Source organism: Chelonia mydas, chromosome 6 (assembly GCF_015237465.2).
Source record: "Chelonia mydas isolate rCheMyd1 chromosome 6, rCheMyd1.pri.v2, whole genome shotgun sequence".
Taxonomy (NCBI): Eukaryota; Metazoa; Chordata; order Testudines; family Cheloniidae; genus Chelonia; species Chelonia mydas.
In genome coordinates, this window is record NC_051246.2 from 60,151,433 (window position 1) to 60,168,667 (window position 17,235).

The 17,235-nt window shown below is 42.8% G+C and overlaps 1 protein-coding gene and 1 long non-coding RNA gene across 2 annotated transcripts in view; one reads left to right on the forward strand and one right to left on the reverse strand.

The window, feature by feature from the left end:
- Positions 1 to 17,235, forward strand: part of CRY2 (cryptochrome circadian regulator 2) — a 39,518-nt gene that overhangs the window by 2,655 nt on the left and 19,628 nt on the right. The window contains 3 exon segments of the mRNA XM_037900125.2: positions 4,283 to 4,391; positions 9,733 to 9,875; positions 14,201 to 14,385. Coding sequence (XP_037756053.2) covers positions 4,283 to 4,391; positions 9,733 to 9,875; positions 14,201 to 14,385 — 437 coding nt within the window.
- On the reverse strand, positions 1,217 to 12,942 carry LOC122466439. The gene is made up of 3 exons (XR_006291918.1): positions 12,752 to 12,942; positions 9,482 to 9,601; positions 1,217 to 1,897 (listed from the first exon to the last, which is right to left on the reverse strand). It is a non-coding gene; the product is annotated as an uncharacterized LOC122466439 (long non-coding RNA).

Consider the following 17,235-nt stretch of genomic DNA (forward strand, 5'->3'; position numbering starts at 1 on the left):
ATACTGATCTTACGGTCTTGGCTGCCTGCATATTTGGACAGCTAAGTGGGGATTTACCTTAACAATGCTGCTGTGCACACAAGCAGGAGTTCTACACCAAGGCAAGAGCAGGCATAACCTAATCTTCTTTGCACCCCTTCAGAATTTGTGTCCAGTTGCAAGGTTTTAATGAGGGAACAGTCACTTGGTTAAAAATCCTCTGCATGCTCTTTGGAAGGTATTTGGGAAATTGTAGGACTAACTCATCAGTCACTTATGTTATGCATCACCACTTAGTCTTTGAGTGGCAAGATTATTGCTAAATTCTGGATTCTGGTAATGGTTTTTAAAAGCACTACATAGCACAACTCAAAAGTTCTAAAAGTACCAAAACAACTAGAAATGCAGAAATCTGGGTATTCAAAATTTTCTGTGAAGTTTATTCTGGCTTAACTTTAGTTTTTAGGGCTGCAATCTAGTCACAAAAGAGGAGCAGCCTGGGTAGAAGGGAGGATTACGCTGCTGCACCAGTGACTCACTCCTGGTCTGGGGGGACCACAGCTCTGTGTGAGAGGGGTTAGTTAATCTCTGACCCATTCAATCCTTGGTTTTTCCACTGACACAGTGAATTGGGAGCAACTGTGGTGGTTCTGCTTCTACTGCAGAAGTGCCTATAGGATCCAGTCAAGGCTCCATTGACCTAGGCACTATTCTTAGTGATACGGGCATCGTTCACTATGAAATGAACAGGCTGCTTGCGACCCTTTTCACATGGGCCATCAAACAGCCATTGGTAGGTGAGACTTTGTCACTTCCAACTTAAACTGAAATAGAAAGACTCCCTATCCCATTAATGTCCCCCACTCCAAGCTGTCTGGTCCCCTGGATCAGGGATTCCCAAACTTTTTTCCCTGAGGCCCACCAGTGCCATTGCAATAGGCACTGCGGCCCACTACTAACACTTCTTGAGGAAAATTATTAATTTTAATTATTACCTACATATAAACTATAACACTGTAAATAACCAGTGTACATGTTTCCTTTTCATTTTAGTGTAAACAATTGTAATGATAGAAATCTCTAGCAATATGCACTGAAAGAAATGCTTCAGGATCCTTGAAACAAAACAGTTGTAGTGAAACTACAATTTTAAAAAACGTTGAGGGCAAAATGTGGTGGTCAAAAAGGGAAAAAACAGTTTTGTATAAAACTGAACAATAAGCAACAACAATGTTAACAAAATTGTTTAAAAAGTGTGTGGTGTTGATTTTAAAACAAAATAGTTGTCCAACTTTGAACACTATATTTTCAGTTTTTTTAGAAGTCTGAATTTATGTGCTGTGTAAGTAAAGACCCCACCCTACTCTCTACTAGTTAGAAAATAATCAAATAAAAATATAAAATAAGTTATAATATAACACACTAATGCAACAGGTATTCATCCAGTCCGGTAAAGGAGAATCCAAGCTTCGTGTGTGTGTGGTCATATGTTCTTACCACTTTATTTTTTTCGGCCGGTTCATTTTGTGTAGTTGTAGATGGTCCAGGACTTTCATTTTCTTCTCCTCTAGTGCACCCTTCTCATTTTCAAAAAATAAAGCGATCCATGTCAGATTGCAATACTGCTTGCCATTTTTTTTAGAGTTGTAAATGGTGGACTGCATATATGCTGCTAGGTTATCTTGCAGTGAAATGCACCGTTGTACTCTTGAGAATTAAACTTAACATGTTGCAGCTTCTTTTTTTTTTAAATAGTTTTTTTCTATATTCTGTCTAACATATACAGCTCAAAACATTACATTTATATAGCTTGTACTTAAATTACACAGGTCACGTGGAGTTAAAGAATGCAGTTGTGCCGGAGGATCACCTGAAGCTGTGTCATGATGCATCTTTGGGCACCTCTGCCCTGGATAACCTATTATGAGAATACATTTTAAGTTACATAGGAATTTATTAGGAATCCCATGTTCTCCCTACAGTTACATCCCCAGAGCCACAATTCTCAATGTATGAGATCATTACACCTGATTGTTAGGCAGAAAGGTGCTGTGTAAATATATAATACTAATCAGGGACTCAGATTGCCTCTGTATAGGAGAGGTTTGTATTTTGCTTACTTTTCTGCCACTTGCGTTCACTGGTGACCTATATTAGGAGTCGGACCACAGAGCTGCATCATAAGGCAGATATGTTAACCCATGTTTTACTTAACTCTGTGAAACTGGTCATGTTGGAAATTACATATTGTCTTAATGCCCGTACATGTGTTACGAATTTAATACCTGCATTTATTATTAACCCCCTCAATACCTTACTGAGGTAGGTGGGGTAAGTATTTCCATTTTACAGATGGGGAAACCAAGAAAGAGGGGAACTGGGATGCTCAAGATAGCACAGTGAGTAAGCAGCAGAGCTGAATGTGGAACCCTGGAACTCCTGTTCTTGAGTCCAGTGCCCCTTTCTTTAAACACTGTCTTCCTGCTTCACAGGAAATGCATAGACAAGTCCCTACCACAAAGAGCTTGCAGTTTAAATGATGTACTAGATAGACCAGTGAGGATCCAACAGACCCCAGCAGATCAGAGGAGGAGTGAGGAAGTTCCTGGCTTATGCGATATAATTGTTTAGCCATACGCCCACTGTCAGGCCTAGGTGTATGAAGGCTTCTTAAATGATCTGCCGCATCACCCACAAAACAGTAGTGCCTGCAAAGTGGGCTTTTAGGAGTAAATTGAATGAGGTGAGGTAGACATTTGGCAAATAAATTTTGGAAGGAATTCCAAGTGTCATGGCATTGAGAAGCTGCCAGTGAACAGATGAAAAGTTTATTAAGGCTGGCAGCATCACAAAAAACCCATTGATTATGCAAAAGCAGAACACAGCAGAGATGTAGATGGGGAGTTGCTTTTTGTAGGGCCTTGAAAACAACGTAAAGAAACTTGAAGTTGATATGCAGCACAGAGGGAGCAGTGAAGTAGGGTGGCTTGATTTAAATCATGATTTAATTGAGGAAGCTGGGAAACTTGATTTAAGTAATTTTAATCTTGTTTTGCATTTGTTCTTAGTTTTTTTTCTTAAGTTTGATTCTCTTTGGCTGTTGACTTTAAAACATGTTGATTTCCTACTATGTATAGCCTTTACACTAAATTAGGTACTTCTGTTTGGTAACCAGGAGGTTACATTGTATCTGTGCACATTAATTTAAGTAGTTGTATAACTTACTTTTTATTCAGATTTTTATTTTTTGTCAGAAAATGGTGACTGTCATATTTCCTATTTATTTGATTGATTTACTTGTGATTTGTATCAAGCTGGAAATTTAGAATTCAATTTAAAATGCACAAAAACAGCATTTTAAAATAATTTTATTTAACTAATAGAACAACCTTAACTGTGCTGGATACACAAGAATGAAAAGTGTATCCCATCATGTTTTGTATTTAAAACTGGTCTATTAAACAAAGGAAGCATTAGTTATAGTTAGTGATGTGTGTGAAACATAAGGTCAAAACACTGTGAGACCATTTTTGGCAGCAGCTTTTGGGGCTGAGTCAGGAGTGAAGTTAGTATCCCAGGTAAGAAAGGAGATGCAGTGTGGACAAGTGACCTTGTTGTCAAGGTCACAGTGGAATACAAATTTATAGCACAGTTGCAGCTGCCCTAGGTACTGATGCTGCATCTCTGAAGTCTTGGTTGTATGTTTGGCCTCTGTTACTGATGGGATAGAAATGTTTGTGTCACTTTGTGCTGTGCATGGCCTGTACCTACGCAGAACTGTCATCTTTGGGGTAATCCGTGGCTTTCTGTGGAACACTGCTTTGAAATAGGAGCCTGGAGGAGAGAGGCCATATTATTTCACATCTAAAATCCCTCCAGCAGAGGATTATTCTCTACACTATATTCTGCCAGATGCTCTATTGTCTGAAGTTCTCCACATAGATATTACCATGTCTGGGAAGTATCAGTTTGAAGGACGCTCTAACTGCCAGATGGGCATTAAAAGCCCAGAGAGTAACTATCATAAGTAGATGGGATTACAAGAGCAAGGAGGACCTGGAGAGCTCTTGCACATCTTGCATTTGTCTGTGCAGTGTTGGTGTGATTGGTAGGGAATTGGCTGGCACAGCAGTCTCTCTGTTCTGTGTCTGCCAACTGTTGGACTGAGCAGAATTCTTGGAAGTCATATTTCCTGGCTTAACATTTAGCTCACAGAGTTGAATTGAATCTTAGGTTTACTGGCTGTGTGATCTTAACACTAGTCCTTGAGCTATACTGCTAACTGGGTTTTTCTCCTCCACAGATTCCTACTCCAGTCCCTGGAAGACTTGGACAACAGTTTAAGAAAACTCGGCTCCTGCTTGTTTGTGGTACGAGGGCAGCCAACAGATGTCTTCCCAAGACTTTTCAAAGTAAGAGGCTAAACTTGTCTTCTGACATAAGATCCCATTTTGGGATTCTCGTTTTTACTCCTTATATCCTTGTACCCTAGTCACTGATGGTCCTCAGGTTGCTCTACAGCCCTGTTTTATTTTAAATCAGCATACACGATGCCTTCATTTAAATAATTGATTCTAATCTTGTTCTACATTTTTGTAACTGTAGTTCTTTTCCTAGAGAGGTTCAATCTTATTGGTTGGTATAACTGTTAAAATATGTTGACTTGCAAAAAAGTAGCCTTTACATGAAATTTGGTTTGTTTTTTTTTGCTAACCAGGAAGATAACTATACACATTTATTTAAGCAATAATGTAGCATAACATATATTTATTCGGATTGTTTTGCTTTTTTTATTGTGTTAAAAATAGTAAATGGCTCATACTTATTTACTATATAATTTTTATTTGGGATTTGTGTCTAGCTCCATTTGGATGGAAATTGAAAATGTACAAAAATGCCATTTTAAAATTTGTTTTTATACAATATAGTTTGATTTAATGTGCTGGATTTTTTTTTCAGTTTATCAAACATGTTATGTATTTAAAACTTATTTATTAAACAAAGGAAGTATTAACCTGCTCTGGCTTCTATGAGTTAGCCTTTCAGAAGTTATTTAGGCAACTAAAGTTGCAGATAGGTAATTAGTGGAATTTATAACAATGCTTAAGCAGGTTAGGTGTCTGACTCCCATTGAAATGAGCCAGAATTAAGTGCCTAACATTCTTAGGTGCTTTGTAAATCCCACTAGGCACCTAACTACTTTTAAAAATCTGGCCTCATGTCCATCATGTGTTTTTAATTAGTAGATCTCCTCCTCTCCTGCTTGTTTTATCTTTGACTGGAAAAAGAAAACAAGCATTCCTGCTTTCTCAACTCTGAATCAGTATCTCAGCTTTGAATGAACTAGTCCAAATGAGAAAATAGTTTCTCTGCACCTGCTAACTGAATTGAGACCAAAAGTCATTAAGGTAAAAGCTTTTCTGCACAACAGAAACCAAAACTACTTATGTGTGGAAAAGTGTAAATAGCAGCTTTTGTTCTATAGTAAAGACCAAAAATAATGTAGATAATGTAATAAATGATATTGTGACATATTTATATGGCCTGAGTGGACTTCAGAAGTTAAAGATGTTCCCCATGATTCTATATATAATTTAAAAAGCAGCATCTTTAATTCATTAAAATTTGAGGACCTTTTGATGCAGCATTTTTTAGTTATGCGATTTTAATAGATTATAATAAATTTAGGTCTTAACATAGGTGGTTGTAATTTCATAGTTTAAACAGACTTTTTTAAAGAAAAATGTATTAATTTTAAATAAAAAATCATTGATTTGTATCCGCCCTGCTTCTCAAAGCTTGCTATAGATGATGAGGATAAGGGAAGAATATGCAGTTCGAGTGAGTCTGAATGAGCTTTGTCAGGGCACAGTAAGCAGTCATAGCTGTCCACTTGGCAAGAGAGGCAGGGGGAATCCAATTACCAGGGTCAGAAGGTTTGTTGCTATTCTTTCTGGAACTGTGTTTTAGCACGTTACAAAAATATCCTCTATACTGCTTTTAGCCTTTCCTGAATCCAGGTTATTTTTATCTAGTAGGCTGCAAATAAATTCTGGCTATTTACAGTCCATGTCCTCTCCTTATTTTAGTTAAGGACTAAATATAATTCCAGGATTATTAAAAATAAAGGAAACCTACTGACTTGTTTCATGGAACTCAGCCAGCTGCTTTACATTTTAAATTTAAAGAGCAGTAGTTGTAATTGACTTGCCCAAAGAGGAGTCAGCCTAAACTTCACTGTAGCCCATGGTTCCTCGTTAGGTTTGGTTGTTAGACACTGTCAGGTATTTTAGGCATAAAGTACTGCATATGAATACAAATGTTCATGAAGCTTTTTAAACTTGAGCTTAAAGAGTTTTGTTGGGATTTAGATCTTTTTCTGTAGAGCTAGTGTCCCAAACAGTGCAGTACTGAGCTGGCATATAATAGAAGGACATATGGTTACATTTGGTTTCTTAGATCGTCTTAGAATTAGAGATTGTCTAGTGGTGTGTTTTGTAAGGGTAATTAGAGCATGGGGGTGAATGCCTGTTTATAAATAGTGCAAATGACAACCGCTGGGGTAGAAAGGAAGATGCAGTGGGTTTAGAAAGAGGGCAGGTGAAGCTTGCAGCGCATGCTCTTGAGCCTTGTCTGCAATAGCAGACTTCATACCTGTAGTTTATTTCAAGCATGCAGCTCCAACAGCAGTAGCAACCAAGGAAGCAGTATAAACAAGGCTCAAGTGTTCATGCCACGTTGTCTAATGCTACTCAGAGCAGGGGTAGATGGCACAGTAGTAATGCAACAGCAGTGTCTATTCTACTGCTGGTAGAGATGCACTTGTGGAGAACTAGGCTACAAAGGATGTTTGCTTCAATGGGAGATGGCATGTGCAGCTTGCTCTGCTGCTTTGTCACTACCACAAGGTGTATTAAGAAAAAAAAATTCCCTCTTTCCTCTTAACCAGTCATTTGGAGTTTAACTTTCTGTACTGAACCAAACTCTATGGTCACTGCCACCTTGTGATAGGTCACAGATAATTAAAAGCCCCCACTGTGCTTGTGTGCTGTAGAGTGTTAACAGTCTGTAGTTTATTTTTGTATGTGTGGATTTGGCTTCAGTCTGTACCATATTCAGAAACCAAAGGTAGTGGTTGATTGCATGTAGTTAAATTGTCTTCTGGAGTTGAATATTTTGGGGAAAATAGTCCTGCCAGGCATTCAAGGCAGCAAAATGGCTTGTGGTGACTTTTTTTTTTATAAAAATACTGTGTAATATGAATCTTAAATGCTTCCTTGCCACTCACTCACATGGAGGATGAAAACTGCATTTGAAACTTCTAACTTACTTTTTGTGTATTTTGAAATTTATCAGACAGTTTCTCGGTTTCTAGTCATTTATGTTCTGTTGCCTTTTACTAGCCCGACGCCATGGTTTTCAGCTTTCCAACACTATAAAGAAATGTCTGAATTTTGAGAGGTTTTTAACTTTTATCATGATAAAATGTGTTCCTTCCTTCTCTATGCATGGATGTTCTTTTAAACCAAACCTGTATTTTGTGTGTGACCCGGTGGCATTGTCCCTTGTTAATCTATCATATAATTAAAACTAATACGACAAATCAAATTCCAGTATGGGGAGAGGACTGGCTTTGAAAGACATCTAAACACTTGGATAGTACGTTTTGTTAATGCTGTCCTTCCTAGTTTGGGGAAAGGCAAATGATAGCCAGGCAATGTGAAGCCGGAGGGGGTGGATATTGACTTTGAAATACTCTGCCCCATTGCATATATAAGACTGGGTTTTATAATGTTATCCCTGAAAACCTGCTTTTGCCTCTATTTTTGATGAGAGGACTGACTTCAGAATTGAGTTTCCAGGGGGAGCGGGAAACATGGGAGACAAGTGGGGAGTTGTTTCCCGCTATGAACTTTCCCAGTACCACCCCCCACCTCAGCATCATTGTGTCTCTGTAATTTATGCAAAATGGCAAAACTTCTGCTGTCGCATTTTGCCTGTGTTACTGGCTGCACTAAACCCTCAGTTCCTGTTCAGGAAAAGGCAAAGCCTCCCGCACAGCTATTCAGAAGAGACTGGGCCTCTGGGGGTAGTGGGGAGAGGGTGTCCCATGCCTTTTCAGTTGGAAAATGTGACCCCATATTAATTGTGTCACTTCCTATTTCTGACTTTTTAAAGCCCCCCCCCCCCCCGCCCATCCCCCCTTGGCTCTCTGGGTGTGCTCAGCAGAGTGTTTGCCGCAGCCCATAGATGTGGTTAGCTCTGTGTTTGACAGTGACTTCAGGAGTGTCACTGTGGAAACCATTAACTCCCTTCTCATAGCACTCATTTGCTGAGAAAACTAGGCCATGGATTTAGAGAGCAAATCATGTTCTGCAAAGGGCTGAAAGAGACAGCGCAGCTGCCCAGCTCTTCTCAGGCCTTTGTGTTTCAGAACCAAGTCCATGTAGTCTACAATGTGTTCTAGAGGGTATTATCAGATATCTTGCCAGGTTTGTAGCTTGGATAAGGCAAAAGCAGTACCGCTATTTGGAGGATGAATGCCCCAAGTCTGGATTCCAGCATCTTCCTGTAGAAAATCACTTCGCAAAGTGTTGCTGGTTGCGTGACAGTCATGCCGACAGAGTGGGGGCCAGGCCAAATTCAAGTGACATTGCTGACTGAGAAGCAACTGGGACAAATTTGAGTGGCATTGCAATCTGGCACACAGCGTCGCAGTGCCACTCAAATTTGAGCCGGCTGCATTTCAATCCTTGGACCACCACTGAAAGTTGCCCCTTCCATTGAAATCTGAAATGGCACCCGTGCTGATCTGTAGCAAAGTCTCCTTCAAATGCTGCCTTCCTTCAGTCCACACCCATTCTTTCAGGCCCCACTTCTGATGCAATATAGTGCTGCAGCTGGCAGAGATCAGCAACTTCAGGCACCAGGAGCTGAGTTGGATGTGAACAGGAGCTGCTGCCTGGCCTAGCACCTGCAAATCCGAAAGCGTGAGAATCTCTAGGAAGGAGGGTAGAGGAGAAGGGACTTGCCCCCAGAGGGGATGTCTGAGGTCTGGCCTGTATTTTTGAAATACAAAGTTGACAGCCATACTAGTGTTCTCCTTAGGGTCATTCCTTATTCTGGTTTCCTCTCTCCCTCACTTCTGGCTTCCAGGGTTGGACAGAAGTTCTCTTGTGTGGTGGCCTTCAAGGGATCTTGGAAAACTTTACTTCAGAACCTACATTTTTGGCTTAAATTTCTTGGTAGTTTCTCTGTATAAAAACATAAGTTATAAGCAGTTTGCATTGAAAATTTCCCCTGCACTTTGTAGCCCTAATATTTCAGTATTGGAGTGGTGTCAGAGAACTGGGAAATGAACTATGCCATTACAGTCTTACTGGCAATGCAGACAAAGGGAGAATATGTATTGCGGGAGGAGGGAGGAATGAGGTTCTTAAAGTTCTGCAATCTTGGAGTTCAGTAACATGGATGAGCGTTAGTATAATGCTAAGATTCTTACCCTGACCTTTCATAGTGGTGATAAAACAGAATACGCCACTGATTCTCTATTCCATGTCTGTTGTTACCACATCTGTCCACAGGGCTCCCTCCATGGTTTCTCTCATCACGTCCTAGCTTCCTGTAAAGCAAAAGATTCCAGGACTTCATTGGCATCACCTTAAGGAACCTTTGTCACTCTCTTCAGTGATCATGCTAGCTGCTGGGAGGTCTGGTATCTGTAATGACAACTTTGTTTTGTGTTCTTCACAGGAATGGGGAGTGACCCGTCTCACCTTTGAGTATGACTCCGAACCATTTGGGAAGGAGAGAGATGCAGCTATCATCAAACTAGCAAAGGAAGCTGGCGTGGAGGTGGTGATAGAAAACTCTCACACACTCTATGACCTGGACAGGTAAGAGGTAGAGGAGAGGCAGTTATACTGCTTAGACAGGGCTGATACTGTGCTGTCTGAGGAGGACTGTAGGAGAGTTCTAGTCTGGGGAAGGTTTCAGTCTCCTGATCCACATAATTTGACAATTATTTAAAGCATGATTTGCATGTGAGCGCAGGTGGGGGGTTGTAGGGATTATATTTCACTGAGTCATTCCTTTTACAAGAGGATCTCAAAGTGCTGATGGTGATGAGAATGTTGGGATAGATATTGCCTCAGTCCCATTGAACTGTTTTCTTCTGTGGTCATTGAGTAGTTCTGGTGTGTCCTGCTCTCTGCAGCCCTGCCTGTGATGCTCCCTTATTGTGCCCTTTCTGACTGAAGAGCCTGAGATAGGTTACCCTTTAGATATGTTTCCGTTAATACTTAGAAATTGAAGGCTTTTCGTTTCTTTGGGCTGGCCTGCACAAACTCGCCAAGCAGGAATTGATTGTAGAAAAATAATCATGTTCAGCATAAATGGTGTAACCCATTTTTAGAACTGACAATCCCCAGTGAACACTAACTACAGTCAGATTGAATTCAAATTGAAAAGATAAGAGCTTAAATGTTGGCTCAGTGTGGCCCAAGTCCTTGTCTCTCAATTGCTCTGTCTGACAGTTCCCTTCTGATTGATGGCAGGTCATTTTCTTCCTCCAGTTGGGTCTCCCTGCTTTCTGTTCCCTGGGATCTAAATCCTTCATAGTCCAGACTTGCTGATGGCCATTGTGAGAGTTTCTCCCTAATTCCAGGCCAGGCAGGTCTGGCCTTAAAATAAATAAATAAAAATCTGTAAAGTGTTCTGTTAGGGAGCATTATGATCTTGTTTGACCCCCTATAATAGCACAGGCCATAAATTTTAACCTGGCAGCTCCTGCATCAAACAAATAACAAGTGGCTGAGCTAGAATATTCCACTGAATGCATCCGATGAAGTGAGCTGTAGCTCACGAAAGCTTATGCTCAAATAAATTGGTTAGTCTCTAAGGTGCCACAAGTACTCCTTTTCTTTTTGCGGATACAGACTAACACGGCTGCGACTCTGAAACCTGAGCTAGAATAGATGTGTGTTTTTTTTTTTTTTTAAGACATAATCTTGATTTGAGGACACCAAGTGATGGAGAATTTCACATCCCTTGGCAACATATTATAATCCTCAATGTCAAAATTGCATTTTATTCCAATTTGAATTTTTCTGACTTGAGCCTTCAGCCTTCGGAGTTTAAGCTTGCCTGCTTGATTAAAGCCTTCCAGTATCAGATATCTTCTTCCTATGTAGGTACTTACAGTTTGATCAAGGCATCTCTTAACCTTTGATAGTCTTATATAATGGTTGCCCTGGTGCTGTGTGGAGGAATGGAATAATCTGTCCTTTGTACACTGTCTGTACATTGCAGTTACTTTCCAGTTTCCTCTCTGAACCTGAAGAAACCCAGTGAGGGTCCCATTGTACTAGGCACTGTACATATAAATAATGCACAGTCCATACCTTAGAGAGCTCATCCAGTATTAGTATCACAGTAGTTGAATAAATTGACATGGGGAGACTGAACAGTAGACAGCTTCATTTGCTCAAGCTAGCTATCACAGTTGTCCAAGCAGTCACAGATGGCTTGCCAACCTATCCAAACCTGTGTTGCCAGTTGAGCAGCATGATCCTCAAGCGTTGGCTGAGGACATCCTCACAAACAGCAAATGCGTGAACATGTCCTTTTCCATCATACACAAGAAGGGTTCCTGTGTGCAAGCCAGCCAGTGGAATGATGCCACTGAAGAAGGTGAACCCAGCAAAATGGCTTTTGTGGGTGATTGACTCAGAAGCAAAGTCTGTGGGGCTATAGTACTCAAATCTGCTGCTGTAAAAAGAGATCTGGGAAAGCCCTTGCATGGGCTACGACAAACTGCCTATGATAACCTATTCACCAAACTGTCATAAATGTGCTTCTTCAGGCCTGTTTTGCCCTCCTCCCTGAGGCAAAGTAGCACTGTGGACAAGGGACAGTGCCAGACACTAATAGCCTCTGGAGGCCCCAACCATTGTGCTAGGTGCTGTAAAAATGTATACAAGATGACATCCATGCCCCATCTATTAGGAAGGCTTCTGTTCCTAAGCCTGCCCCAGTAACTTGCTTGGTTGAGAGAAGAGAAGGCACAGAAGGTTTTCATCCTTGTTTAAATTCTAGTGAAAGGAGGGCTCATCACAAAAGCCACAGTTTGGTCCAAATTGCAGTTTCTGGTCAAGGCAGACCCTGTGACTAGAGGATTGCTACTGTCATGATTAAAGGGCGTTGCCAGAGCTGTGGGTGGGAATCCTAGGACTGGATAGTAATGGGGACTGCAGACTGAATGCATCAACACATATATGAAAGAGGACTGGGTAGTGTGATAAGGCATGGCTGAGGTACCTCTGTAGAGCAGGAGTTGGCGAAGAGGGGAAACTTGCACAGCACTATCAGATTAGTACTCCTGAGAGTGACAGACTGTACTCTGGCACAAACCTGGTGAAGGAGCAGTTGCTGTACTTGCAATTGGGAGCATGAGGCCTTGACATCAGTGATGTAGATGTACTGGGAAGCTTCTTACAACGTATTGGAGGGACAGATGTGAAGGTTTCAGGTTTCTTTTTCTCCTGCCTCTTTCCAGTGTGGAGTTCCAGGGGGCAAGCGGCATAGTGCAAAAAATGGGGAAGACTGTAGGGGATGAGGGTGTATTCATAAGGGTGGAAGTTTCTGAATTACTTTTTGAAGAGTGCAGGGAAGCAAACAGCTTCCTTCAAGCTGCACAGAGCTTGTTTGGGTGACTTTGCTATATACCAGCAAAAGCTTCCCCCTTTTCAGTGTTTCCTATCCTGTGTCTTACATTTCTTTATCTACATGAAGGAATGTGGCGGGAGTCTCTGTTGAAAATCTTTCTTTAACATGACCATGCTCTGTCTTTAAAAGCTCCCTCTCCCTCCCAGTATGCACGAGAGGTCCTGGCATTTATGACCTAGATCTGAGCAGCAGCAGCTATGATAGATTTGTTAGAGAGCAGCCTCCTTCCTTCTGGCTGTTGTATAGAGCTGGGAAGACCTGTCACACAGTATCACATGTGACCAGCTGCTCTGTGAAGGCCCCAGGCGAGCATGGAGCTCCTCCCCTCTACACGTGCAGCTGACGGGGCGGAGGGGGAGGAAGGGAGGCACATGGCATCTCCTGAAACACTAGGCTCCAAGCTCAGTCCTTGCATAAGTTGTTGACTGTCGGGATGGGGAGGGGTGGAGCTTCTGCAAGTGCTCTTGTAGGAGTGCTGGCTCGGCTGTTTCAGCTTTACGTAAACCTGGCACTGTGAGCTCTCCCTGTTTTCCTGTTAACTCTTCTGCTGCTGGCAGTGTGCTGGGGACAGTGCTGAGGAAAAATGCCCCTGTTTCTACTCATGGAGACTCTGCCAAGTGGTCTTCTCCAAATTCTTTTTAGCTCTGGGGAGGGAGACAGCTGTTCTGGGAAGCATCACATTTTATTCCCCAGTAGAGACTTGGGCAGGCTGTGGGCACTTAGGAAGGTAGAAGGGACCTGTGGCTACCTTGCAGCCTGTACTCTTGGTTTGAGCTGAAATGGGTTAGAACACTAAAACGTAAATGAGATACTGAGTATGTAACAATTGCTTGTGATCAAATGGGGTGGGGGAGGGATGGGGATTTTTCTACTCCCAGGAAAGGAGAGGAGTGAGGCACACTGGGCTTTCTTTCCTCTGAGGGGGTAGAGGAGGGGAGAGTGACAGATGGACTGAGGTTTGTTTTTTTTGTTTTTTAGTGTGGAGGAAACAGGAACAAGCACAGGCTGGGATTTCTCTAGTGCAGGGTGGGGGCTGGATGCAGGCTGGGATTTCTCAAAGATGGGTGAGGAGCACATGAAATAATGGAAGCTTGGATTTTGCTGATCTAGAGAGTGAGGGGTGGGACAAATAAACTAGTATTTTTCATCTGGGGGAGCAATAGAAAAGAGGGTTACTGTTGTAGGTTGGTTTTCTCACTTTGGGTGGGGGCACAGATTGTGGCAGGCTTGGGTTTTTCTGGGAGCAGGCCATGACGTGGGGACTGGTGTAGGCTGAGATGTCTTTTCCTGGAAATGGGGTTAGCCTGGAGTTTCTTTAATACCTCGCTGAGGGGACAGATCCAAATGGAGGAGGGTGAATCTGTCTGGGATTTCTCTATCCAGAGAAAAGAATGTCCCTGAGTCCAAGGGGGCTAGTGCTTGAGTGGTCTTCCCCACCTCTCCCATGAGAATAAAGCTGTTTTCCAACTCTTGTCTCCTGGGTCTGTGTGTCTAGAATAATCGAGCTGAATGGCCACAAACCACCTCTGACATACAAGCGTTTCCAGACCATCATTAGCCGCATGGAGCTTCCCAAGAAGCCAGTGAACAGCATAACAAGCCAGCAGATGGAGAAGTGCAAGTCAGAGATCCAGGAGAATCATGATGACACGTATGGAGTCCCATCTCTGGAGGAGCTGGGTATGTGTCTAGGGCTGAGGGGGCTTAACTGCCAACCAAACACACTCTATTAGAATGTTTCTGCTGGCAGGAATACTTCCAAAATGGTTTCACTGTTTTCATCTGATCTGGGCAGGCTACAGCCTTGGGAGCAGCACACTCAGTGAGTCATGGAATTTGGGAAAATGAGCCACTGATTGTCCATCTGTCTGTGTTATGCTTGATTCTAAGTGCAAACTCCCCTCCTTCCTTCCCACATCTTTGTTGATACCTCTCAGGTGTGAGCTGCAATCCTTTGCCTGCTTTTTCAGCCCTGGGGCCCTCACAGTGCTGCTCAGTCCTGACCCACTGCATCCTCTGCTATTCTGGTCCCTGACGGGCTGCTTGTGACAGATCCGGGAGTGTTAATCATGCTAAGCTGAGACTATTACACTTGCTTCTCTGTGACTAAAAAGGATTAATTTGGAGACTCGCAGAGACAAAAGTTTTTGTTGAAACTGCTACCATCCACCCTTAGGTACCCATTGGTGTTGAGGGAATCGGTGTTTGCTTCCAAGCTGTGTAAGTGCTTGGATTTGATTTGGAGGAGGGAAATTGATGGTAGAGAGGGGAGGGAGAGAATTTGTATGAATAGTTCCTGTCAGACCGTCTGGAGTAGTTCACAAGCATGCGTGCCAACCTCAGGACAGACTTTCAAATAGCAGGGTACTCACTCAAATAGGTTGAGAGTTCTGTACTTAAATTTCACCAGCCAAGAAACAAGTGTGATCTCCTCAAGCATTATAGCAGCTTAACCATGAAGTCAGACAGTCCTCTTAGGTACTGTCTATCCTGCCACCCAGGCAAACTTGCCTTTGTCATAGATGATCCTTTACGCCAAAAATCACAACAGTATTCAAGTTACTCCCAGGCCTAAAGGTCCAGTCGCTTTTCTCAGGTCAGTTACATCTTAGATCTCACACCAATGACAACACTTGTAGCCAATCCTATAATTTATTAACTAAGAAAAAGGAATGGGTTATTTACACAGTTAAAGTAGGTAAACCTATACACACATGAGTTCCAGCAGTGAGACTGAGGCTCAGGAGTCGCAAGTGGCTCTTTGCAACACATGGTATTAAAACGCTGATTTAATTAACAACCAATCAGGGTGCTTTTATTGTGTTAATCAATTGTAATTGACAAAATAATACTTGGTCAGTCATTTTGCCGTGAGAATTTTTAATATATAGTAAATAATGAATTCACATTACTGTGGCTCTTCTGCATAATGTTAATCTCAAATTTGGCTCCTGAACCACTGACGTCAGAGTATCACTGAGTTAGTCTTTGGGTATGTCTACACTACGAAATTAAGTCGAATTTATAGAAGTCGGTTTTGTAGAAAGCGTTTTTATACAGTCGATTGTGTGTGTCCCCACACAAATGCTCTAAGTGCATGTAGTCGGCAGAGTGTGTCCACAGTACCGAGGCAACCATCAACTTCAGGAGCATTGCACTGTGGGTAGCTATCCCATGGTTCCCACAGTCTCCGCCGCCCGTTTGAATTCTGGGTAGAAATCCCAGTGCCTGATGGGGCTAAAACATTGTCGCAGGTGGTTCTGGGTACATATCGTCAGGCCCCCCTTCCCTCCCTCCTTCCGTGAAAGCGAGGGCAGACAATCATTTTACGCCTTTTTTCTTGAGTTACCTGTGCAGATGCCATACCACGGCAAGCATGGAGCCCGCTCAGCTAACCGTCACCGTATGTCTCCTGGGTGCTGGCAGACGCAGTACTGCATTGCTACACAGCAGCAGTTTATTGCCTTTTGGCAGCAGACAGTGCAGTATGACTGGTAGCCGTCATCGACGTAGTCCTGGGTGCTCTTTTAACCGACCTCGATGAGGTCAGGGGCACCTGGGCAAACATGGGAGTGACTCAGCCAGGTCATTTCCCTTTTAAGTTTCGTCTCATGGCGATTGAGTTCTACCGGCAGTGCACTATCTTTTAATCAGCAGCCAGCAGAAGATGATGGCCAGGAGTCATACTGCACCATCTTCTGCCGAGCACCCAGGAGATGACGATGGCTAGCAGTCGTACTGCACAGTCTGCTGCCAGCAAGATGTATAAAGATAGATGAAGTGGCTCAAAACAAGAAATAGACCAGATTTGTTTTGTATTCATTTTCTCCTCCCTCCCTCTGTGAAATCAACGGCCTGCTAAACCCAGTTTTGAGTTCTATCCTTGAGGGGTCCATTCTGTTTCTCGCAAAGCCACTCACTTTGTTGATTTTAATTCCCTGTAAGCCATCCCTGTAAGCCATGTCGTCAGTCGCCCCTTCCTCCGTCAAGGCAACGGCAGACAATTGTTCCGCACCTTTTTTCTGTACAGACGCCATACCACGGCAAGCATGGAGCCCGCTCAGATCACTTTGGCAATTAGGAGCACATTAAACACCACATGCATTATCCAGCAGTATATGTAGCACCAGAGCCTGGCAAAGCGAAACCGGGCGAGTAGGCGACGTCAGCGCGGTGACGAGAGTGATGAGGACATGGACACAGACTTCTCTCAAAGCACAGGCCCTGGCAATGTGGGTATCATGGTGCTAATGGGGCAGGTTCATGCGGTGGAACGCTGATTCTGTGCCCAGGAAACGAGCACAGACTGGTGGGACCGCATAGTGTTGCAGGTCTGAGACGATTCCCAGCGACTGCGAAACTTTTGCATGCTTAAGGGTACTTTCATGGAACTTTGTGACTTGCTTTCCCCTGCCCTGAGGCGCAAGAATACCAAGATGAGAGCAGCCCTCACAGTTGAGAAGCGAGTGGCAATAGCCCTGTGCAAGCTTGCAATGCCAGACAGCTACCGGTCAGTCAGGAATCAATTTG